Source organism: Podarcis bocagei (genome assembly GCF_964188305.1).
Source record: "Podarcis bocagei genome assembly, chromosome: Z".
NCBI lineage: Eukaryota > Metazoa > Chordata > Lepidosauria > Squamata > Lacertidae > Podarcis > Podarcis bocagei.
The window spans coordinates 48,614,034-48,638,277 of NC_138140.1; the positions used below are offsets into that span (position 1 = coordinate 48,614,034).

A 24,244-nucleotide genomic window follows, 5' to 3' on the forward strand; every position below is an offset into this window, starting at 1 on the left:
AAAAACACTTGAATGTTCGATGAACCAGTGGAGGTAGTGGTGCCTTCTGAAAAACCTGTGCAAATGTTATCTCCATAGAGATCTGGAGGGTTTCATCTCTTTGCTTTGGATCTCATTAGGTTTTTGTTCTCCACCTGGAGAAAGTTTTCTCACCCCCTCATTTTGCCTGGAATAAATCCAAGCCATTGCTTCTCCAAAGGTACCAGAAACAAATGATCCCACCAAGAACTGTGGGGGAGAGGGTGAAGAAACCAGCCCACTTCATTAAATTTGCATGTTCCACACTCTGGTGATAGACCTCAGATTGATTCTGCCGTCAGTCTTTCTTCTCTATCTTCAGAGTTGGATTTAGTCAGGTGAAAATATCCAGTGGGAAAATGTTTTTTTCCTTACACAAATATGTCCATAACCCTTTGAATCATTTGTTTGTTGGAGGGTGGGAGTTATCCCAGCACAGCTTTCCTTCAGGAGTCTGTGTCCATGACAATTATTTTAAAAAATATATTTATTATTATTATTATTTATTTTATTTAATACCGCCCAATACCCAAAGGTCTCATAGTTCAAGAACATAGTCCTTGCAGAGATATCAGCTGTAGGAAAGCTGAATTAGTTATGCACAGTGATCTGGAAGAGAGCCTCCTTTTTTGTTTTTTTGTGTTTATAGGTTCTCCTCCTCTTCCACGATCTACCCACTCTTCACCCTAATGTCCCAGGGTGGACCACAATCATTCAAAATACAACATTAAATGCAATTTAAAACAAATTGCAATCACAGTAACTGGATGGGTCCTAATGATACACATCTCAAGTGTCAAAACTCTTGAAGTATTCAAGTCCATTTAAGTGGCTCATCCACGTCAGCATTCAGACTTTTGATCATGGCCAACCAGGAAGGTTCTGTGTGTGTCTGGGAGGGGGGGGGGGAGATATTTTTTATTTTGCTTTTTATTGTGTTCTGTATTTTTATGTTTTTATATTGTGAACTGCCCTGTGATCCTTGAAGGGTGGTATAGAATGAATGAATTAATGAAATGCCTTTTTTCAAGCACACCTTGAAAAGAGATTCTTCCCTAGGTTTTCTTTGCCAAAGGCAAGTGATTTCTAGGGAGAGGGTTTTGTTAGTAGTGGTACCTCACGGATGGAATGGCCTCCCCAGAAAGTCTCGTCCGGCACCCAGGCCATGACATTGCTAGTCACCAAGCTGCTTCTTCTCCCATGCCTTTTCCATTATGATCTGTCAAACACTTGTATTTTTCTGTCAAGTTATTGGGTTTTAAGGTGGATTTAATTGTTTGGGGGGCTTGGTTTTCTGCTAGCTTAAGGTGGCTTTATTTTCCTGGACTTTTTCTGTGTGGGATTGTTATTAATATTATTTTAAAAACATTGTGTGTTTTTATTTTTTAAAAAATGTGTTTTTCTTGCAAAATGTATTTTCATTTTAATCTTGGTTTTAAATAGCCCAGAGAGCTTGGTTGAATAGGTTGTATAGAAATGCAATAAATAAAATAATGCTTCAAGGTGGTGCACAAGCAGGGTGTGGCAGCAGCATCAAAACTCGGCTGTTGTTCTGCTTTTGCCTAACACAGGTAGTCAGTCACAACTAGATCTGTCCACCATGAATCGGTTGCAAGAAAAATAGGGAGCTGCTTAATGTCGAGTTGGCCATCTATCTGAGTGTTGTCTACATTGGACTGGCAGCGACTGCCCAGATTTTTATTCAGGGAGCCTTTCCATCTCTCTACCTGGAGATGCTGGGGACTGAACCATTTATTACTCAGCGCAAATGAAGCTTCTCCTGTCATCTTGTGCTTTGTTAAAGGGAGAGAGTTCACGCAATCAGTGTTGATACTCTGATACCCAAAGGGCTGCATGGACTCCGCTGTCCATGCTTTGCTCCTCAGGGAGCTGCCTCCTTCTCTGCACATTTGAAGGTGAAACAACTAGACCAGATCTTTGTGTTCCACATTAAGCAAAATCTTACATGGATGGAAATAAATGGGGGAGGGGCAAAGGGTGCTGCTGTCACGGCCAGTCCCAGATAAGGAAGAAGCATACATCCAATAGTTAATTACCATATTTTTTGCACCATAACACTCATTTTTTTTCCTCCTAGAAGGTAAGGGGAAATGTCTGTGCGTGTTATGGACGGAATGCCTACGGGTGGCATGCCTACAGATTTTCCTCCTCTAAAAACTACGTTCGTGTTATGGTCGGGTGCGTGTTATAGAGCGAAAAATACGGTACTTATTGGCAAGATAAACACTTATAGCAGCTTCCACGGTGCTTTGGATAAACATGCACACATGCTTCTAGGTTCTAGGCAGAGCTCCATAGGTCTGAGTCCTGTGGTGCAGCTGCAGCAACAGGAGAGCCCCTTCCCTCTTCCAGCTTATAGACCTTCTTATGGGTTGTGTGCCTGCAACTTGAGACTTCTCCCCCCCCCCCGGTTCTAGGACACAGTTTGTCAGGGGAAGGTGGGGAATCTACTGGCCCGCCCCTCACCTGGACCATCCCTTCTTCCTCTGCCACATCCTGCATGCCTTCTTCTGCCTCAGACTTCCTAGACTCTCCCTTCTCCCAAGGCTCCTGCCTTGCAGGTGGCATGACACCCTAGAAAATCGCTGGTTCCATCTCCTGGGTCACTCCCCTGGTCACCTGGCTCCACCACACACTCTTCAGAGCACTGCCAACCCCTAACATCTGTTATCTAGGTTTTACTCGTATTCACTTCCATTTATTGCAGGGATGGAGAGCTTCTGGCTCAGCAAATGTTGCTGAACCACAACTCCCATCAGCCCCAGCAAGCATGGCCAATGGCCAGGGATGGTGGGGGTTGTAGCATGTGGAAGGGGCCAAGTTTCTCCACACCTCCTCTATTGCTTATGCCACACTTTTCATTCCAAGTGAAGCCCAATGCAGCTAACAGCAAACAACCCACTCAAAAGCAAACATTGGACTAGTATTTTTAACCAGAAAAAGAAGCATATATCAAAATTCAGAGCAATTCAAAGCCACACTCATGAGAAAAAATACAGTAAATCAAATGAATCTATATTAATGAATTATTTTGATGTAAGTTCTGGTCTCAACAAAAGCAAGGGAGGTACCATGGACAGCTCCATGGCTCAGGATGAATAATGCAACATCAAAACACAGCTTAGATGTTGCTTCAGCAACAGCTACTCACAGGCCGAGCCTTTTATAGGAGCTGGACCTCTGCCTCAATAGACGTGGCTTCTTTAATTTAAGAAGCCCAAGCCTTCTCCAACAATGGTTTGCTTGGGTAGAGTAAGGAGACTCTGCTTGCCCTGGGCCTTCTGAGATGCAGTCTTCTGAGTCAGAGGGTGGAGAGAAGGGTACTGGCTGTTAGGGCTTCTCCGGTGCAAGTACTTCTAAGGCTCACAGTGATGGTCCCTCTCCCTCCACTCTGAGTCCCCAGCCTCATCTCCTGAAGAAAAATAGCTTGGCTCCAGGATGGTGATCCCTCCCCAAATAACAAGGGTCCTCCTTCTGGCAGTGATGGACTCACTCCATGTCCCCTTGCTTGGTTTCATATATGATGGGAGCTGTTTCTTCTTGTGATGATCCCATGCTACTGGGAAGTGCATCTGAATAGTCTTCCATTCAGCCACTCCAAATTTCTGCACCCTCCTATGTGTGATGGATGAGGCAGATGGATTGTGGGTAGGCCCCTAGACACCTCTCTCAGCAGTCTGAATCTGGTGGCTGCTAAATGCTCATCGTAGGCAAAGGAAGAACCAGGAGTGATACCAATTATGCTGTGTATGACAAAATGTGTTCATTTTCAATGAACCTTTTTACCGCTAGCATAAATAATTAGATTCTCTGTTGGGAAGACAAGTTTATGTTAAGACCTCATAATAAATGGCTGCCAAAAAACAAAAACAAAACCATTTCCCCCAAAGCTCTGAAATTATGATACACTGTACAGAAGATGTTGTGGCCATTCCTCAGGTAGAAACTTTTTGTAACCTGCTTCTCATTGCTATTAGGAACTAGCAAAAATGACCATGATAATGACAGCAGGGTAGAGAGATTGCCAAAAAGAGGTCTTATGAGCACGGTGTACTCCCATGGTGGGTTCCTATCTATGCAGCTCCTTCCCCCACCCTAGAAAACCACTGTCCTACAGAAGTAATTTTCAGCCACTTGTATGGGCTTTTGTAGATGGCCCCTTAGTTAACCTTGAGAAAGAAGGTTTCGACCTGCCTGTATTTTAATCATAGCCCAGTAGTAGGGATGGATAAAGCTGTCAATTTCAGTGTCTCATTTCTCTAATCTTAAACTGAGTTCACCACAAGTCCACATCAATTTGTGCATGGGTGGGGGTTGTGGGGGAGGGAGAAGACCTCACAAAAGCATGGCCAGTTTCCCACACACACTCAGCACGAGGATGGCTGGAGGGCAGTTGCGCACAGGGTGATGATCATGGGGACTTGGGGGATTCAGTGTGCACACATTTGTCCCATGTCCAGTACCCTGCCTCTCCTGGGACCTCAAGCAGGGGCATAGGAAGAGGGGTGTGTGGTCCGCCCCAGGTGTCATCCTGAAGGGGGGTGACATTCGGCACACACACACTCACCCCGCTACTCCCCCAAGCCCAGCGAGCGGCAAAGCTGCAAGTGGCGCAGCAGCTGCTGTGGCTCTCCCCCTTCCCCCCGGCTTGCTGTAGGCTTGGGAGTCATGAGGGGGGGTGCCCCCTGTGCTGAGATCGGCCCCTGGGGAGGATTGCACAGCCTCACCGAGATCGGGTGCTGGGGAGGATCACGCAGTGCGCTGATCAGCCCAGCTCCGCCACTGACCACAAGGAAAGACTTCTGTCTGTGCCTCTGAAAAGCTGCTTCCAGTCAGTGCAGATAACACTGAGCCAGATAGGCCAATTGTCTGACTCAGTATAATGCAGTTTTCTGGGTGCCTGTATCTGGTTTCTATTCACAGCACTTGGCTCTTTGGAAGAACTGATGGATGACGGATACCTGGCTGCACCGGAAAGTTTTATTGTATCCAACTCAGGCTTATGTATTTTAACAAAATGTATTCTAACAACTGATAAATAATAATTGATTTTGTGTTAGCTTTAGTGGCTGATACTGCCTATCTTCTACCGAAGCTGAAATGTCATTATAATGTCAGCATTATTGAAATGAACTGTTGCAGAATTGGGTCATTTGTTTGGATTGCTGTATTATCATGTTTTGAAATGAATTGGTTGCAGGCTGTTGCTGCAAGGGAGATGCTTTGATATGTATTGCTGTTATTGACTTGCTGTCTAAGGTGTTTCTAAGTGCTGGAAAGACCTGGGGTGCAGGCCCAAATCTGCAAAAAATTACACCTGCTGATTTATATGGGTACATGCAGATCTAGGTCAACTTTTGAAGAGAAACAAACAAACAAACAAACAAACAAACAAACAAACAAACAAGTGCTGCCTTTTGCTGCCAGGTTTTCCTTGAGCTATAGAGCACCAGCTGAGTTTTCTGAGTCCCATGCACTCTATGTGGTCTGTGTCCCACCTGCAGTCTATGCACAACACATAGAATATTAGTATGGACATTTGGGTTCTTTTTTTATAAAAAACAAAAACCTGTTGATTGTATCTGTATTTTAGAATTGTTATCCTGCCTGCTGCCTTTCAAAGTCTGTCTCTTGCTCTTTAAAAATAATAATGATCTATATAGTTTTATGTAAATGGCTTAGACGATTTGCTTATTTATGATTAGCGGTATATACATTTTGCTAAACGGACTGCTGCATATCTATGTTCTGAAACCAAAGCAAGTGCCATCCAAAATCTAACATCTCTTTTGATTGCTCACTGACACTCTCACACCTACATATACACATCTATATCCTGTATGGACCATATTTGATAAGTGTGTGGGGCTGACCACCTGTCAATCACCTTCCATCACAATGAAGTCAGATGCTGCGGTGCTTTGAAGCCCCGGCAACCAACTGATCATTAGGACTGCTTCTGGGACTTCCAAAGGTTCTCCTCCTCTGCATTTTAGTTATTTGTCCCCTATTTTATTTGATTTCCTATCCATGCTTTATGCAGGGTGGGTTGCAACCACAACAAACTAGGCAATTATGCAACAAATCTATCCCCACCACAGCCCTTTGAGATTGGTTAGGCTTAAAGACTGTGACCAGCTGCTGGCATCCCAGGCCCTGGTCCAATGCTCTAATCACAGGAGGAGAGGCGTGAACACAGATTGGCAGGGTACCTACCAACTAGATGAAGGATCAACCATCCTCGAAATTCATGTAATCATATGCCTGTCAGTGGCTATTCAACAACAAAAAACAACAAACAGAGGGGGGGGGGGTTCATCATGTGTAAGTAACAAAGGAAGAAGTTGCAGGAACCCAAGTGAGACTGAAATGATATCAAAAATAATGATTTAAACATGAACATATGTGTGTATATGCTTATTTTATTTATTTATTATTTAACAGGATTGATGCTACACCTGATTGTAGGAAAACCTCTAAGGAATATTGAAATTATCAATAAAAACTCTTAAAACAATTAAAAACCTTTAAACATAATAACAAGTTTTTTTTAAAAAAGGAAAAAGATTAAAGCACACCAGCTCAGTGTGCCTGGATAGGCTTGCCTGAACAAGAACAGTTTTAGGAGGTGCCAAAACAGTGCAGCAAAGCTGCCTATCTGATGTGAATAGGCAGGGAGTTCCAGAAATTGATTCCTTGCAAGTACAGAGCAAGTATAGTTGTGTACTGGTAACAATGCCAGTTCCGCAAATCAAAATGATTCAGTGGGCACATATGGGGTAAATTCATCCCACATTTTGTATAAAATACAAAATGTTAAAATACAAATTCACCAAATAAGAAAAAATGGTGTTCTCTGTGAATCAGATACTAATTGATACTAATTGATAAGATGTCCAGAATTATATCTCAGGTTATGCTACTTGTGAATAATTCTCCAATTTGATTTTGAAGCAACATGAAGCGAAGTTTAATCTTGGAGCTCTCGTCCTTAATTATCTGTATTGCATGGAGAACTTCATTGTTTTTCACACAGTGGTTATATTTTGGAGAATTTGTATTTTTGTAATTTTGCTTTTTACACAAGCATACCCAAGTGTTTGCATGTATAATTGTTCATGTTCAAATAATCGTCCTTTCTGATATCATTTCATTGTCACTTGGGGCTCCTGCAGCTTTGTCTTTTCCTACTTATCAGTGGCTATTTGCCACAATGGAGATGCAGAACCTCCATGGTCAGGGACAGTTTATCTCTAGATACAATTTTCTAAAGAGCGACAGTGACAAGAGTTTCCTTAAGGGCTTCCTGTAGGCATCTGTTTGGTTGCTGTTGGATGCAGGAAGCTTGCATATATGGATCATTGAAATGATCTTATCCATTGGGGTTCTTTCCCCATCCCACCCCCAGGAGAGTTGATTAGCTTGCCTTTTCTCCTTTATAAAGGGGATGTGTGGATGCCCTGCTGTACTACTTTGCTTTAAAAGAAGAAGCTCATATTAAATATTCACAAAATGTCTCTTTCAATGAAAGATTTGAAATTGTTGCTGAAATCTGGAGAGGTTAACTTCCTTCCTTCTTCCTTCCTAGCTTTGTTTAACCTCATACCTGTGGGTTTACGAGTGGTGGCAATTCAAGGCGTCCAAACAAAACTGTACTTAGCTATGAACAGCGAAGGATACTTGTACACCTCGGTAAGTGTCAACTGCATTCCACACTCTTGGTTTATTTATCCTGTCTTGTGTGTGTCAGAAACCCAGGCCCCGGAAACAATGTAATGATGCTTATTTGGTGCAACGATGGGGGATAGGAGCTGCTCTTTGGAAGTGGTTTATTGCAGCGTGCTTCTCGTGCTCAGTTCTGCTTTGCAGAATTGCAGCTGAATCCTTTGCCTTGCACCTTATGTAAACCCTCTTACTTGATCTCCCATGCTAAGTTTGGATAACTGGCAGGAAACTGCACAGGGTAATTTCGTAACTCAAAAGAGAGGCACTTTCTGTTGTTAAGGCCATTACGATGTTGCTAAGCAGACTACTAAAAATGTTTATTGGCTAATGGATCTGCACCCCCCCCCCAAAAAAAAAACCCACCAAGGGCATTATCCATTATTTATTTATCTGGATTTTTATGCCACTTTTTATCCAAAGATCCCAGGGCTGAGCACTACATTAAGAACATAATTTATGCAATACAATAATTAAAAAATGAAATCCACAGCATAATGATGTAATAATCATAATAAGACACTGTCACCAACAGTATGCCTGGAACCTTTTCATAAGAACAGAAGAAGAGTCTGGATGCTGGATCCGTCCAATGACCCATCTGGTCCAGCATCCTGTTCTCACAGTGGATGATCAGATGCTACAGGGATGTGGGTGGCACTGTGGTCTAAACCACTGAGCCTCTTGGGCTTGCCGACCAGAAGGTTGGCAGTTCGAATCCCCACGACGGGGTGAGCTCCCATTGCTCTGTCCCAGCTCCTGCCAACCCAGCAGTTCGAAAGCACGTCAAAGTGCAAGTAGATAAATAGGTACTGTTGTGCAGGGCCGGATTTAGTTTTGAAGAGGCCCTAAGCTACTGAACGTAATGGGGCCCTTTATGTGTCCAGCTACCCTTTGTCAACCACAAATTGTTGCTGTTTTTTGTGTTGAATATATGCTATATGGTAATTTATGGACCTACACAACACAAAACACTGTTGCTGTATGTAGGTTTTATTTTATTTGTTTTTTATCTTATATTTTGGAAATGTATATCCAGTTTTTTTCCTTTACATTTTTGGGGGGACCCCAAGAGAGTGGGGCCCTAAGCTATAGCTTGTTTAGCTTATATGTAAATCTGGCACTGCCACTGTGGCGGGAAGGAAAACGGCATTTCTGTGTGCTCTGGTTTCTGTCATGGTGTCCCATTGTGCTAGAAGCGCTTTAGTCCTGCTGACCACATGACCCAGAAAGGGTCTGAAAGTGAGATGAGTGCCACAAACCCATAGTCACCTTTGACTGGACGTAACCGTCCAGCGGTCCTTTTCCTTTACCAGGGAAGCCCATGAGCAGAACCTGAGCACCTCAGTCTCAGGCTAGAAGTAACAGGCATTTTGAGAGTGGTTATGTTTAACATCAAGGTCCAGGTTTGTCTGTGGAAAGCAGGCTAGTCAATTACAGAATCTGGTTATGTGGCCATATCCCAAATTCAGAGTTGGGGATTAGGGGTGAACAGACTGGTATTCCATTATTGTTCTGACATTCGGATATTTCTTGGGTTCTGGTATGTTTGAATTCCATCAGGAATAAATGTTTTTGTAATGTTGGCATTTGGATTCTGAACATATGTCCTCAGTGCAATACTTAATAAAAACAAAAACAACAACAACTGTATTTGCATGGAAAAACAGAAAAAAGTGACTTTTATTGTTGCTAGGCTTTTTTAAAAAAAAGCCAAAGCAACGAATCTCCAAAAAAGAGAGCCTGCAATCGCAGAGCCGAGTAATCCTAAACAGCTATTAAAAACATAAATATATAAATATATGCCAAATGCAATGCCAAAACCCTTGAAATATGACTCAAGAAAAACACAGGTTACAGCATTTTGAGTTCAATGCCAGTAAGCATATCCCATAAAGTGGAACCTCAAAGGGGGGGGGGGGGAGTCCTGCAGAGGTGGATTTCTTCTACGTCATCCACGAAAAGAGTTTTTCTGTAATCCTCACAAGTTTATACTTCCACAGTGCACTTTTATACTTGTCTACCCATTGAGTTCTATGGGATTTATTTCCAGGTAAATGTACAGCTTAAATGTAGCAATGAATGGGGATGAATCTCCAGTGATTTCTCCAGTGATTTCTCCTGGCAATCACACTTCTGGAGCTGAAGCAGTATTTTCTCACCCAACCAACCTGATATCATCATTTGACATGATTCTATTGTGCTTTTATTGTGTGTATATATGCTTAATGTATTTGTAAACTGCATTGAGATCTTTCAGGTGGTAAGTGGTCTATAAATGGCAATAATAGTGAGTGCATTGAATCTGTGCCCGTAAAATATGAGGTGCGACTACATAACAGCAAATGGTAAATATGTATTGAGGATGGAAGGGGAGCTTGGAAAGAAGATAGTGTTTTGTTTTCACTTAAACAAATGATTGCAACCAAAGTGTTTTGCTTGAAGCTGGTGTGTAAGGCTGCTTTGAGCTACTTTGAGTGTGAGGTTAATGTTTGCACCTGCTGTTAGTGCTCATTGTTTCTTTACTGGGTTGAGGTTGTGCAGTGCAATGCATATTATTATGATGTAGTCAGGAATAAGTGGGTGGAAGTAGTTTTATACCCTCCAAGGCAGGGCTGCCCCACCTATGAGGCAAGGTGAGATGACCACCTCAGGCGGCAGCAGATCCAGCCTCCAAGGAATGAATCACCCGCTGCTGCTGCTGCTGCTGCCACAGTGAAAGAACTGCACTGGCTGCAGATAGGGTACCAGCCAAATTCAAGGTGTTAATTCTATCACATAAATCCCTAGGAGGCCTGGGACTCAAGTACCTAAAGTGCATCTTCTCCCATATCATCCATCTCAGATCTTACAATGAGGACTTGGTAGTAGTTCTGCCATTAGGGTTGACTAGTTGATGTTAACCCACAACAGGGCCTTTTTGGTGGTGGTTCCCCATTTGTGGACTGCCCTCCCTGTGGAGGTGCATCTGCCTCCTTCACTATTGGCTTTCAGGAGAAACAGTATAACATTGCTGTTTACCAGGGCATTTGATGGTTTGAAAGACACTGTTCCAAGCAACCCTAAGATTCTTGCCTGAGATAATGTTTTTAAACTGTTTCTAGAATTTTTTAGAACTGTTTTATCCTTGCCGTGTCTGCCACCCTGGGCTCATTCAGGATGAATTATTGTTATTGTTATTATTGGCAAAAGATTTAATCACCTCCCTGGTGTTACCTAGGGAGATGCTTGGGCTTCACTGAATCTGCTGGGAGAAGATATTTCCAGAGGTTTCTGGTGCATATAGCTACTGATTGACTTTCTGTGCAGCATCAGCTATGTTCAGCCCAGGACTCCTCATCTGCTCTTCTCTAGAGCTTCTTTTCATAGGCTGCAGGGGAGGAAGAATATTCTAAGGCAGGGAAGGTTGAAAACCTTTGTTCCGCCTGATATTGTTGGACTACAACTCCCAGCATCCCTAGCCAGCATGACCAATGGTAAGGGTTGATGGAAATGGTGGCTCAGCAGTACCCAGTGAGTCAGGGGTTCCCCTGGGTACAGTACTGGACTGGGAGTGACAAGATCCACTCACCCACAAAGACCTCACCTACTTCAATGGGATAAAATGGGAAAGGGTTAAGATGAGCAGTGGATGCCATCTTATGCTCCTTAGGAGAAAGGATGGGATGAAAATGCAATAAATCAGTGGATGTTAGCGGTTGCAGACAAATGGAACCTCCATGTGCCATAGCAGCCTATCTATGACTACTATATCTTGGGGGGGGGGGGGAGAGCAGGACAAGGTGTTGCCTTCATGGGGACACCAGAGGCATCTAGCTAGCCACTATTGAAAACAGGACAATGCAGTAGATGGGCGTGGGGTTCTTCTTAAATTCTTGGAGAGTTAGAATCTGCTTAACTGTACACCTTTGAAAAGGATTGCTTTATGCAGTGACCTTATCATTTGCCTTTTTTTAAAGGAAAGGGGCCTGATGAATAAATGATCTTGGACTTAGGAGGTTGGTGGTTGGGTTTTTTTTATTTTTTAAGGAAATGGCTTCTTCCCCCCCCCTCCCCCACTTGCTAATTGGAAGTTTATTTTTCTCATTCCATTCTGACAGTTTGCTCAGGTTCACCCGTGCCCCAGCGCATAGCAATTAGCATGCCGGGCTCCTCCAGCAAGGAGCCTTCCGCAGCTCAAGTGAAAGCAGTGGCGCGGTGGCTGGTTATGGAGCCTGCTGATCCGTAATCGGGAATGGGGTGGAATTAAGGCTGTGGAGTGTGATGAATGTGTGGGCTGCCAAGGCTTGTGTTTGACAGATAGATCTTTCTAGAGATTTCTCACATCTGCAAATTGCAGCCAAAAAAAGATGCTGCTGGTAGAATCGCAAAAAAGAAAGGGGGTGGGGACAGAGAGAGCTCCCCGGCAGAGAGAAGCAGCTCAAGTGCAACTGACTCAACGATTGTAGGAGCATCAGAAGCCACCTTATACTGAGTCAGACCATTGGTGCATCTAGCTCAATATTGCCTATGCTGACTGGCAGCAACTCCCCAGAGTTTTGCTTTCAACTCTGCCTGAAGGTGCCTGAATTGAACCTGGAACCTTCCACATGCAACACGTGTGCTCCACCACGTGGCTGCAGCTCTTGCTCTCAAAAAGAAGTTAGGAGTCTAGTCCTCATCGTTATTCCTTAAGAGGGAACAGAGGAAGCTACTGGCTTACACTGAGTCAGACCATTGATCCATATTCTCTGCACTGACTGCCAGCGGTTCTCCAGGACTGAAGGCATTTCTCCCTGGAGATGCCAAGTGCTAAGGTTGTGTCCTTCTGCACACAAAGCATTTGCTCTGCCATGGAAGTGTGGCTCTTCTACATTACACAATCTCTGTGAGCTACTTTTGCACATTACAGGTGGGCTGAAGTGGCAGAGCTTTGGTTCAATGGAGTGGCTATCTTTGGCCTTGGACTTAATGGCCTCATGGGGCTGGCTTTTAGACAGCTATGTGCAACTGTGATTTCACTCGCAACCCTCACTATTCCAATTTCTCTTCTTCCTTCCTTCCTGCTCCACCCCACCCTGTGCCATCCTTTGCTTTATCATTTCTGCTTCATCCCTGATAGACTTGTGCAAAGCACAGACGAAAAAGGAAAGAAAGAAAAATGTTGCCACCCCTGAATTGTTTCTTCAAAGGAAATAATTTGAGCCAGTGCAGTTTTGCACCTTAGCTTAAATCATAGCACGATCAGGACTAGGGGAGTAAAATGGCAAGCAGAATTTTCCTCAAAGGCCCCAGGTGTACTATGCATTTAAAACAGCATGATGCCACTTTAACCAGTCATGACTTCCCCCAAATAATTATGTTAAGAGTGTTGAGAGTTGTTAGGAGATCCTCACAAAGTCACAATTCTCAAAATTCCCTTGGGAAAGGGATTGGAAATCAAACTACTCTGAGAACTGTAGTGCTGTGAGGGTAATAAGAGTCTTCTAACAACTTGCAGCACCCTTAACAAACTACAGCTCCCAGGAATCTTTGGGGGGAAGCTGCAACTGGTTAAAATGGCATGATACTGCTTTAAAGGTGCGGAAGGTGCTAACAATAGTGCATTAGTTGTAGATTTATACTGTCTGCAGATCATTCCACTTTATTAGTTCTGGTGTCTGGAGGGGCCATATCACAACAAAATCAGTCAAACAACCCCCAGAATGTTTGTCGTGTGAAAAGTTAAGGGGTTTCAGCAGGAAGTTAAAGGATATGCAATGATTGGAAATGAAGCAGTTTGTCCAGGCACAGACAGTATGGAAAGAGGGGCTGTGTTTGACCAGCCCTAAAGTGCAAGTAGATCAATAGGTACCGCTCTGGCGGGAAGGTAAACGGCGTTTCCGTGCGCTGCTCTGGTTCACCAGAAGCGGCTTAGTCATGCTGGCCACATGACCCGGAAGCTGTATGCCGGCTCCCTTGGCCAATAAAGCGAGATAAGCGCTGCAACCCCAGAGTCAGTCACGACAGGACCTAATGGTCAGGGGTCCCTTTACCTTTACCTTTATAATATCATGAGCACAAATCTTTATGAATGCACAATAAAGAGGACCTCAGTAGGGGCCCTTCCTGAGTGTGATATTAGAGGATTGGCAGGAATCTCCCTTCTTTCCTTCAAGAGACTCAAGGGGAGAAAAATCCCAGCTGCCGTTTTACCTTATGCTTATGCAGTACAGGCAGAAGAGCAATGTTTCAATTGTTCCAGCCAGGAATCCGCTTCTCGAAGGGATGTTTCTATATGAAGCCAATTATCTCCCTCTAAGTAGGGAGGGTTTTACCCTGGTTTTTCTTTTCTTTTTCTTTTTTAAAAATCCTCTGGATTCATTCTGCAATAGGTCATTGCAGAGTCGGCACTGCAAACAAAGTCTGCACAAGTTCCATTTCTGTTGCTTTCTTCCAGATGCAAACCCGTGACTTTGGCAGTGGTTTGGACAGTGAACATTTCCTGCCTTGTACTGGTTTATCCAACTCAATACTGTCTGCAGTGACTGGCGGTAGCTCTGTGGGATCTTTCCCTCACCTACCTAAAGGTGCCATTGGAGATTAAGCCTGGAGCATCGAAAGGAGGTGTCCAACCACTGAGCTATGGTTCATTGGCTCTTTCTGAGCTTCTCTTGTGCTGGTTACCATAGAATCATAGAATTGTAGAGATGGAAGGGACCACGAGGGTCATCTAGCCCAACCCCCTGCAATGCAGGGAACCTGCCTGCAGGGCCACAGGCAAAGCAAAGTGGGGAGGAACATTTTTTATGCAAAGGAGCACCTGAGCCCGTGTAAGGCTAACATTCCCATTACAAAGCTGACCAGAAGTATGCAGCTAAAGAACCAACTGGCCACTTCCGCTCAATGTGTGAAATTCAACCTAATCAAATCTCCCCTCTCACCATGCGCCTTCCTTCATGATTACATTTGCATCCCACCTTTCCTTCAAGAAGCTAAAGATGGCATATGTGGTTCTTCCCGCCACTCCCCCATTTTATCCTCGCAATAACCCTGTGAAGTAGGTTAGGCCAGGAGACAGTGACTGTCCCAAGGCCACCCAGTGAACTGCACTGGCTTTTGGGTGCTTTTAATACATTCGGTGGTGTTTCCTTCCCCTCATGTCTTTCCTCTTCCTTTGGCATTTTCTGTTTTTGAGAATTTCATGCAACTTCTGTGCATTTCATTTCATTTCATTTTAAAACAACAAACCTCCCCACCCCCAAATCACATTCAGAGTAGTAAATGAAAAGCCAGTGACAGTCTAGAATTGATCAACTGCACGCCCACACATTCCTTTTGTCATTGCGAGGCTGATGCTTGCAGCTTTTGAGATGGTTCAAAAAAGATAAGAAAAAATCCCTCCCTCCAAAAAACTCGGTGCTAGCACAAAGGAAAGGAAGATCTAACGTACGAGAGAGAGCAAACCTCGTTCTGCCCCTGCCTTGCTAAAGCAGCTCCAAATGGCCTCAAAAAATGGATCTGATTTGAATTGAATAATGCAAGAAGTGGCACATCGGTAGAGGTGAGGGTTGCCACATGCCCAGTCATGTTCTGCCCCACCAGAAATCTCTCTAACACTGGGTCAGATGGGCATCCTTAGAATTCATCCGTTCTCTCTTCTATAAGATTAAATAAGGACAAATTCCTGTGGTTCACTGTGGGGGAAAGCTAGGCCAGGGTCAGGCACCTTTTTAAACCCTGAACAGCCTTTTTTGGGGGCGGGGCCTGCATGTCTGTAGTAGATGGAGCTGGAAGTAAAATTGGGTAAGGGGCTGACGGTAAAAATAATGGGCAGAGCATCCAATATGACGGTCACTCCCTAGGCTACGTTCCAGCCAGGTGAAAGCCAGAGGATTCTGCACACCCGTTTCTCCATCTAGGCAAGCAAGAGGCATGGTCACCAGCCACGGGCACTTCCAGCCAAGCCAAAGCAAGGCATAGAGGAGGGGCAGTGAGAGATGGGAACTGAGAACAGACCTGGCAGCCAGATAGGGAGCTATGGGGAGCCACATTCGGTCCTGGACCAGAGGTTCTCCACCCTGGATCTAGGCCTTTCATGGACTGTGGGAGCAAAGGTTATCCCAGATCTGTGTGTTTTGCTTCCCGACCAAGTACCTTATAGGAATGAGAGAAAGATTCAGTTCACATTAAAAGTGAATGCCTCTCATTTACAATATGCAACCCAAAACATGGTCATCCTTTAAGAGTTGCACTTCTCTGAATTTTGCAATGCAGTTCCCCAGTCAAGTTGTGTGTACAAAAATGCACATACTACGTTCAAATTGTACATGCAAATGCATATATTAATGAAAGTAGCACACACAAAATGCAATGTATTTGGGGACGTGCTTTGTGCAAATGTTTACATTAGCCAAATTGCATGCAGCAATATGTGTTCAGGCACACCTCACATTATTATGTTTTGCCTTCTTGCACTTTGCAGATATTTCTCCTAATGGGGACATGGGTGCAGCTGCAGGCAGCCTGGCTGTTTCCAGGGAAAGGAAGCCCACCCCCTCCACCACTGCTCCTCTTCTGGCCAAGGGAGTGGAGCTGGCTATGGCTAGAGCCAGGTTTTTTGCCCCCTGCCCCTGCAGCCAAGGGCCATGGCTTAATGGACTGCAATATAGTATAAATATAACTTTTATATGCACTGGAAAACAAAGAAACAAACAAAAAAGTGTGGCTCACTTTATTGGAATATTTGCTGTATTGCAGTGGTCTGGAACTGAACCAGCAGTATCTCTGTGGTATGCCTGTATATTGTATTATTTCATTACAGTTTGAATTCCATAGAATTGAAATTGTAATATAATAAAATACAATATAAAAAGCAATAAAAATGCAGTCAGCAACCAGTGTTGACATTTAACGTGATCGCCATCTCTCTTCTTCAGCCACAAATCCACAGATGCCATGGACCACCTGAATGAAGTTTGCAGAACACTGGTGGACCAAGGATCACAGTTTGGGGATCCTTATCCAAGAAAGTTAGGCAACCAGGAGTTTGAACCACCACATTCGGACAACCCCACTAGGTTCATTGTTTTCATTACACATGCATTTGCAAATTCATCTGAGCTGCACATGGCTTTGAAATCCTTCATGGATAAGAATTTTCTCTGCAATGCATAATGGAGCAGTGTGAGAGAGATATCTCATAGGTGCTTGGGGGGGGTGCAAGGATCTTCACCCCCCCCCCTCCCCACTGCCCAACACATCCAAATCCTCCATAAAGGAAACTCTGAATTATGTGTCAAAAAAACAAAAAAACACCCTAATGCTGCACTCTGAATAAACAAGCCAGTCTGCAACATTCATTTCAATTGTTTCATTTGAGACCTGGAAGAAATTGCTATATTAGTTTTGACCCTTTGAGTACTATTTATTACTTTTAATTGTACAATTAATAGCTGACATTAAAAGAAAACCTAAATACAAATAACAAGAACAGCCAGATATCAATCAGAAAAGCAAAGTTAATTGTCTCCAAATTAAACTGATAATGAGAAGATCTCTCCACATTAGGATGTCTTTGTCCAATATAATCAATAGGCATCAACAGCACCTATTGGAAGGGTCTGAAATGGTGGAGATGAGCATCTGCAAACCCTGGAAACAGGTCATATGGCAAAATGTTCAGTAGAACTGGCTCTGTTGATCAGCTGCTTCAATTTCTGTGGGATTTTCTTTTTCCCCAGTGGTCAGGTATTCCCCCCCCCCCCAATTTCTCATGTAATTTTTTTCTTATGACAGTGGTGTCACAAGACACAGAAAGTTGCCTTGTACTGAGTCAGACCACTGGTCTGTCTAGCTCAGTATTGTCTATGCTGACTGGCACAAGCTCTCCAAGGTTTGCGACTGAAGTCTCTCTTAGCTCTACCTGGAGATGCTGGGGATTAAATGTGGAATCTTCTGCATACAAAACAGATGCTGTGCCACTGAGCCATGGCCCACATTACAGCCATATGAACATTTGCATACCAATAGTAGACCCTTTGGATTTCCCTCTGCATGTGAAGACAGGCTTTGGCGGATTGAATGGGCAACAACAGTAGTGGGTCCCACAGCCAAGAAGGTGGTTTCTGCATGTGCTGCATGTGAGGGGCAGATGGGGCTTGTCCACCTGGGAAGTTAGCTCATCAGGGAGAAGGAAAACTCTGATCCTAAACCTCTGCTGGCTTGTGGGATATCTTCAGGAGAAGAAAAGGCTAAGGAGTAAACCCTACACAAATCCAGTGTGGAGTCCCTAAGGTGGTTGGATGGCATCTTATATGCCTCCTTCCAGCCACTCCTGCAGCCAAACTGATGCCAAATGTATTGCCCTGCTTTCCTTTGGACCACATTAGTGAGGCCAAGATGGGCAGCTCAGGAACGTTCACCATACACACTGCCCGGGCTTGCAACCTGGAGAGGTCACATTGGTGCTGCTAGGGCAGTGGTTTATCTCCCTCCACCCCGAGGCATACTCCACTGTCTCTTGAGACAGACAGAGGCCAACAAAGCAGACCCTTCCCAACATATCACAGTGAGCTTAGCAGATGTCTTTCAGATAGCTTGGTCCCAAGTTGTTTAGGGCTTTAAGTCAAGAGGAATACATTAGAAGCTGACTTGGTAGCAAATCAATGCCGGTGCAGTTTGTCCAGCAAAGACATAGTATATCCTATACAAAGGCCCTCTAAGCAGCCAGGCTAGCACATTCTGCATTAGCTACAGCTTCAAAATCAATTTGTAACATAAACATGTTGAAGCAATACAATATGGAGGTTACCAGAGCATGGATCACAGCAGTCTAACCCTGTTCAGGAATGGTCATGGCTGCCATACTAACCAAAGCTAGTAGTAGCCACCCTTTCCCACCAAGGCAAGGCTGCCCCACCCATGAGGTGGACTGAAACAGCCACCTCAGACTGCAGAATCCATGGCAGCTCCCCTGTTGGCACCCTGGGGCAGCTTCTAGAGAGATCTCATGAGATTTTTCTGGAAGCCACAGCCTCTGAGCAACCCTGATAAGCAAGGCTTCAGTAGGGGAGGTGACACCTTCCCATTTGGCCTCAGGCGGCAAAATGGGATGGGTCACCCCTGCACCAAGGTGACTTGGGCCTGAAAGAGATGGACCCAAGAGCACCCCCAAACTATGCATATGGATAAATTTATTTTAATCCAAGAGTGTCTTCAGGAAGGGGATGTTTCAGATCTTCTGTCTTAAGTTTCTTCAGGATTTGGCTACTTAATACTTCTTTTAAAGAGGTCTGTGCCACAACCCCCCCCCCCCCAGAGGAACTTGCAGCCTCCTGAATCCTGTCAAGCATCCCCACCCTATTAGATAAAATAAACCAAGAAGGTCAAGGGATTAGCCAGAGAGAGGATTAGTCAATCTGGCATTGTCCTCACCCTTCATCTGCAACAACTGAAAGATGAACCAAAGTTCCAACTCAGAATAAGGCAAGTTCCTCTACCCAAGGCTGCAATATTATCCACACTTAGCTATGTTGAAACACCATTAAACACAGAAGGACTTAACTCGGGGTTACGCATTTGCAGGAGTTGGCTGCGAGTCGTCCTTCCAAAGCCATTACTGTTGACAGATGTTGACTTTTCTGCAGCATGGAAGCAGATCTGGAAAGTTTATCCTCTCTCTTAATTTTGTAAATACACATTGGCAGGGAATAGTGGTGGTGGAAAAATATCCACAGCGTTCAGCTCGAGAAAGCATTAATTTAATAATGCCAATTTGCTCAATTAAGTGAGGAAAACATATTTTTGTATTTGCAAATTCTGTCCTGTTAATATATATCTCCCCCTCCCCTCCTTGTTGGCATGTGTGCACATTCTGCTTCTCGTTTAATCGTTTGCCTTGAAATTAAGTTTTTCTGCGGCTTTCGATTTAAATAACAAATTCCAGCTTTCTGTTGGGTTTAATTTTTTGCTTTTGAAACTGTGACATTTCTGACAATCATGGTCCTCTGAAATTATTGATTTTTATTTTTTGGGTAGAAATTTAATGTGCAAATGAGCATGATGGTGATTTAGGCAGAGGAAGACTATGGTCTGCGAACACAGCTCTTGCTGGGAAGCTGGTTAACGGATTTGCCACAAATAGATATCAGCTCCGAGCCTGCTGTCGGAGCTTCAAAACTAATATTTCTGTGCTGACTTCCCTTGGTGTGTTAAGAAGCCAGAAGAAAATGCTCTCTAAGAATGTGAGAAGAGCCCTGCTGGATCAGCCGAAAGGCCATTCTAGTCCAGCATTCTGTTATCACAGTGGCCAACTGACTTAATCAGAAGCCCTCTAGCAGAATGTGAGTGCAACAGCACTCTCCCCAGTTGTACTAGTGTGCAACTGGTATTTAGAGGCTCTGAGAGTGGAGGAAGAACATTGCATTATCCTCCATGAACTTCTCTAACCCTCTCTTGAAGCCATCCAAGATGGTGGCCATCGCTGCATCTTGTTGGAGCAAATTCCAAAGGCTTAATTATCTGCTTTGTGGATATGTTTTTCCTTTGATCTGTTCTGAATCTTCTAACATTGGATTTCCCTGTGTTCTAGCACTGTGAGCGGGGGAGGAAACCCCCTCCCTCCCAGTCTGCTATCTTCACACCATGCCTACTTAAATACAGTGGTACCTCGGGTTACAGACGCTTCAGGTTACATACGCTTCAGGTTACAGACTCCACTAACCCAGAAATATTACCTTGGGTTAAGAACTTTGCTTCAGGATGAGAACAGAAATCGGGCTCCGGCAGCGCGGTGGCAGCAGGAGGCCCCATTAGCTAAAGTGGTGCTTCAGGTTAAGAACAGATTCAGGTTAAGAATGGACCTCCAGAACGAATTAAGTACTTAACCCGAGGTACCACTGTACATGCCCTTCCTCTCTCTCCTCCTCTTTTATTCTAAACTAATGTAGCCTCTAGATATTGTTAGATTGCCCCATCCCTGGCCATTGGGGGCAATTAGAGTTGTTGTCCAACGACCTCTGGAAGTCACCACATTGGCTGCTCCTGAATCTATACCTTAAAAGTAGGAGTTCACTTGTTTGGAAAAATGTGCACAGAGTAGTCATCAGAGGGTGGGTGCCTCACAAGATGCCCATTCTAATTAATGATAGGGGTGGATCAGCCTATTTATATGCTCCTGACATGAATTCACTTCCATTTCTGGATGCAAAACTGGGCTCCTAGATATCTTCAACTTTTATTTGAAACTGTGGGCCTGGTTCTCTTGACTGGCATTTCTTCTAAAGTTTCAGTCTACTAACTGCTTGGGGTTGTTGGCCATTTTAGATCTCCTGCTCCGCTTTGGTTCCTAATTTCATTTCTTCATTTTTGGCTAACCATTGCCTTTATTTAATCAAAACATATCTGTTTCTGTAAGATGGGACATTTTCCAATTTTGATGGTGTAAGAGATGGTCATTCTCACCATTTACCTTGTGGTATTGATATTGGTATGTCAAAGCATTAGTAAATGTCATGACATTTTCCATTAATCCTCTTGATCTGGTGTCTCACTAATGAGACTGAGAGATGAGGCCAGGGTGGGGAAACCTTTTTTCAGTCTGAGAGTCACATTCCCTCCTGGGAAACCTTCTGGGGGGCCACATACCAATGGTGGGCAGGGCCAGAGGTGGAGCAATGGGTGTGGCTCTTGCTTTTTTATGGCCGGTTGCATTCCAGCCACACAAAATTTGGAGGTTTCCATGCACACCAAGACATCTCTCCATCCTTCATCCAGGCAGGCAAGAGGCATTCTCATAGCTCAACACATTCCAGCCAGGAAAAAGCACTTAAGAAGGGTGTGGAGCAAGGCTGGCAGTGGACACAGCCTGGGGAGAAGGCATTGCCTGCAAGAGTACCAAAGGCCACATAGAATCTCCAGAGGGTCACATTCGGCTCCCAGTCCTGACAATCCCCATCCCTAGGGTAGGCAAATTGGGCTGCATTTTAATCTACAAAGTAGGAGCTTACCAGGGGCCCAAACATGCCAGTCAACAGGCTTCCCATGTGAGTACAATGTGCAAGCAGTTTTCTCCAGGAAAAAGTGGAAATGTTTTGTTTGTGAGTTTTCTTCTTCTTCTGGATTGATCTTTAAGGAGATTTGAGCAGTCCCAGAGGGAGGGTAAACAAGTCGTGCCGTTATTTAGATTGGTATCTCTTGCAAGCTTGCAAGCCACTGTTGCTTTCTCTCCTTTTGAAGGCTTAATTACCTGTTGGCCCATTTTTCAAAAGCATGCCACATCAACGCCACTATCTTTCATCTCTTTCCTCTTCTCCTCATAAATATTCTTTCTTGGGTGTCAATGGAGGCTCTTGCCATGACAAACCTTTATCTTTTCTAATATTGGACTCCGCTTGATCTTTTCTGATATTACAAGGCAGCACGTGGGGGTGGGAAATCTTCTGGCAGCTCCTACATAAATTGTTGTCATGGTAGAGCCTTCTGTTTTATTTATTCATTTAAGAGAGTAAGAAGAGTTTAGCTGGATTGGGACCAAAGGCCGCCCCCTCCCCCAGTCCACTATCCTGTCTCATGGCAGCCAACAGGATTCATCTGTGAAGCCCACAAACAGAATCCAAGTGCAACATCACTATCCACAACTGTGATGCCCAATGAAACAAAAATATAACGCAAGGCCCACTGGATCAGGCCAAAGGCCCATCCTTGTCTAGTATCCTGTACTCACAGTGGCAAGCTAGAAGCCTATCATAAGCTCACAAGCAGGACCTGAGTCCAACGGCACTCTCCACGCTTCAGATATGCAAGGAGGCAGGCATCCTCTGTCACTGGAGGCAGAACAAAGCCATTGTAGTTGATTCATTTATTTGCTTACATTTATTTAGTTATTGTCAGTTTTTAACCAGCTCTTCATCAGATAATCCTGGGGCCGGTTGATATTTGAAATGATAGCAATAAGCCAGAAAAAGTAAGAGCAAGCAAAATGAATGCAATAATCATATTTTTATTAAAAAACACACAGCCAATTTCAGCAACAAACTAGGATCCTAGTATCACTGGTGTTGTGTGTGTGTGTGTGTGTGTGTGTGTGTGTGTGTGTGTGTATATATATATATATATATATATATATATATATATATATATATATATATATATCAAAAGTTATGCATTTCAATGAGATGTCACAAACCAAGACCAGGTTTGATATTCTCCCCTTTACATGTTTCTGGGAAATGGGTGGAAACAGGTGGTGGTGGTGAAATTGTTTCTGTGTGTGTGTGTGTGTGTTTGTTTGTGTGTAAGTGTAATCAGACGCCAGTGGAAAACCCAAAAGCAGGACCTGAGCACAACAGCTCTCTCCCACTTGTGATACCCAGCCATTGGTATTCAGAGACACAGTGGATCTGATAGCGGAACATAGCCCATCGCCATTGATAGCATTCATCCTCCCTGAATTGGTCTAACGCTCTTTTAAAGCCATCCAGGTTGGTGGCCATCAGGGTTTTGTCAAGCATTATGAAATGGGGTGGAAATGCATTATGAAAAGTTCCATTATGAAATGGAAAAATGGCCATGGAAAAACAAAGCCTTTGAAAACTTTCTGGGTTGTTTTTTTTGGGGGGGGGAATCCCCAACACTGCACGGCCCCAAGCTAACCAGGCCTTAAAATATAATAATAAAACCTTTGCCAAGAGGCAGTTGGTGCCATCTTTTCTTTTCATTTTTTAAAGCACAGGTGCTATATGTGTGCAGTAATATGTGTTTTAGCGATCAACCTGTCTGCCTGATGTGAAAAGGCAGCCCCCGAGTTTGAACAGTGCTGGAGTTCTTTCATCATCGACCAAGGCTGTTAGGTCTTTGGGGAAAGCCCTTCCATTTACTGAACATCTTTGAGCTTTCAGAGGAGTTGGCGGTTTCAACCATTGCAAAAGAGCTGGTTAGTTCTCTTCTCTTCTCTTCTCTTCTCTTCTCTTCTCTTCTCTTCTCTTCTCTTCTCTCTCTGGAGTAAAAATGCTGGAAAGGGCTCTTTCACATAGACCAGATTCCAGATCCATCTGTCGGGTTATTATGCAGAGCAGCACGGTGAAGAAGCTTAAAATAATAAGATACTTGCTTTGTTTGAACAAAAGGTCTGGCTAATTTACAGTTTGGAGCACCAGGCAGGGCAAAGAATTATGGGTGGCAAATGGAACTTGCTGGGCCTTTTCTCTTTAGAAGAGAAGTTTGTTTTCTGCTGTAGGGGTTGTGAATTATTACTTCTTCATTTTACTACTGCTGCTGCTGCTGCTACTACTACTACTAATATTCAACTGGTTAGGTGGATGATCTGAGGTCGTATCAACACATCCTTTACAACTCTCAGTACCCCTAACAAACCACAGTTCCCAGGATTCTTGAGAGGAAGCCACAACTTCTAAAGTGCTATAAGAGTGCTTTATATGTACTGGGTGAATGTGACCTGTTCTTACATAAGAGTGATGCATATGTTCTCACAAAAACATAAGAACAGCCTGCAGCATCAAGCCAA

General features: G+C 43.9%; 1 protein-coding gene across 7 annotated transcripts in view; it reads left to right on the forward strand.

The window, feature by feature from the left end:
• Window positions 1-24,244, forward strand: part of FGF13 (fibroblast growth factor 13) — a 256,086-nt gene that overhangs the window by 220,968 nt on the left and 10,874 nt on the right. For all 7 annotated transcript variants that reach the window (XM_081179064.1, XM_081179067.1, XM_081179070.1 and 4 more), the window contains one exon: window positions 7,628-7,731. In XM_081179064.1, the coding sequence (XP_081035190.1) occupies window positions 7,628-7,731 (104 nt within the window). The remainder of the gene's footprint in view (window positions 1-7,627; window positions 7,732-24,244) is intronic.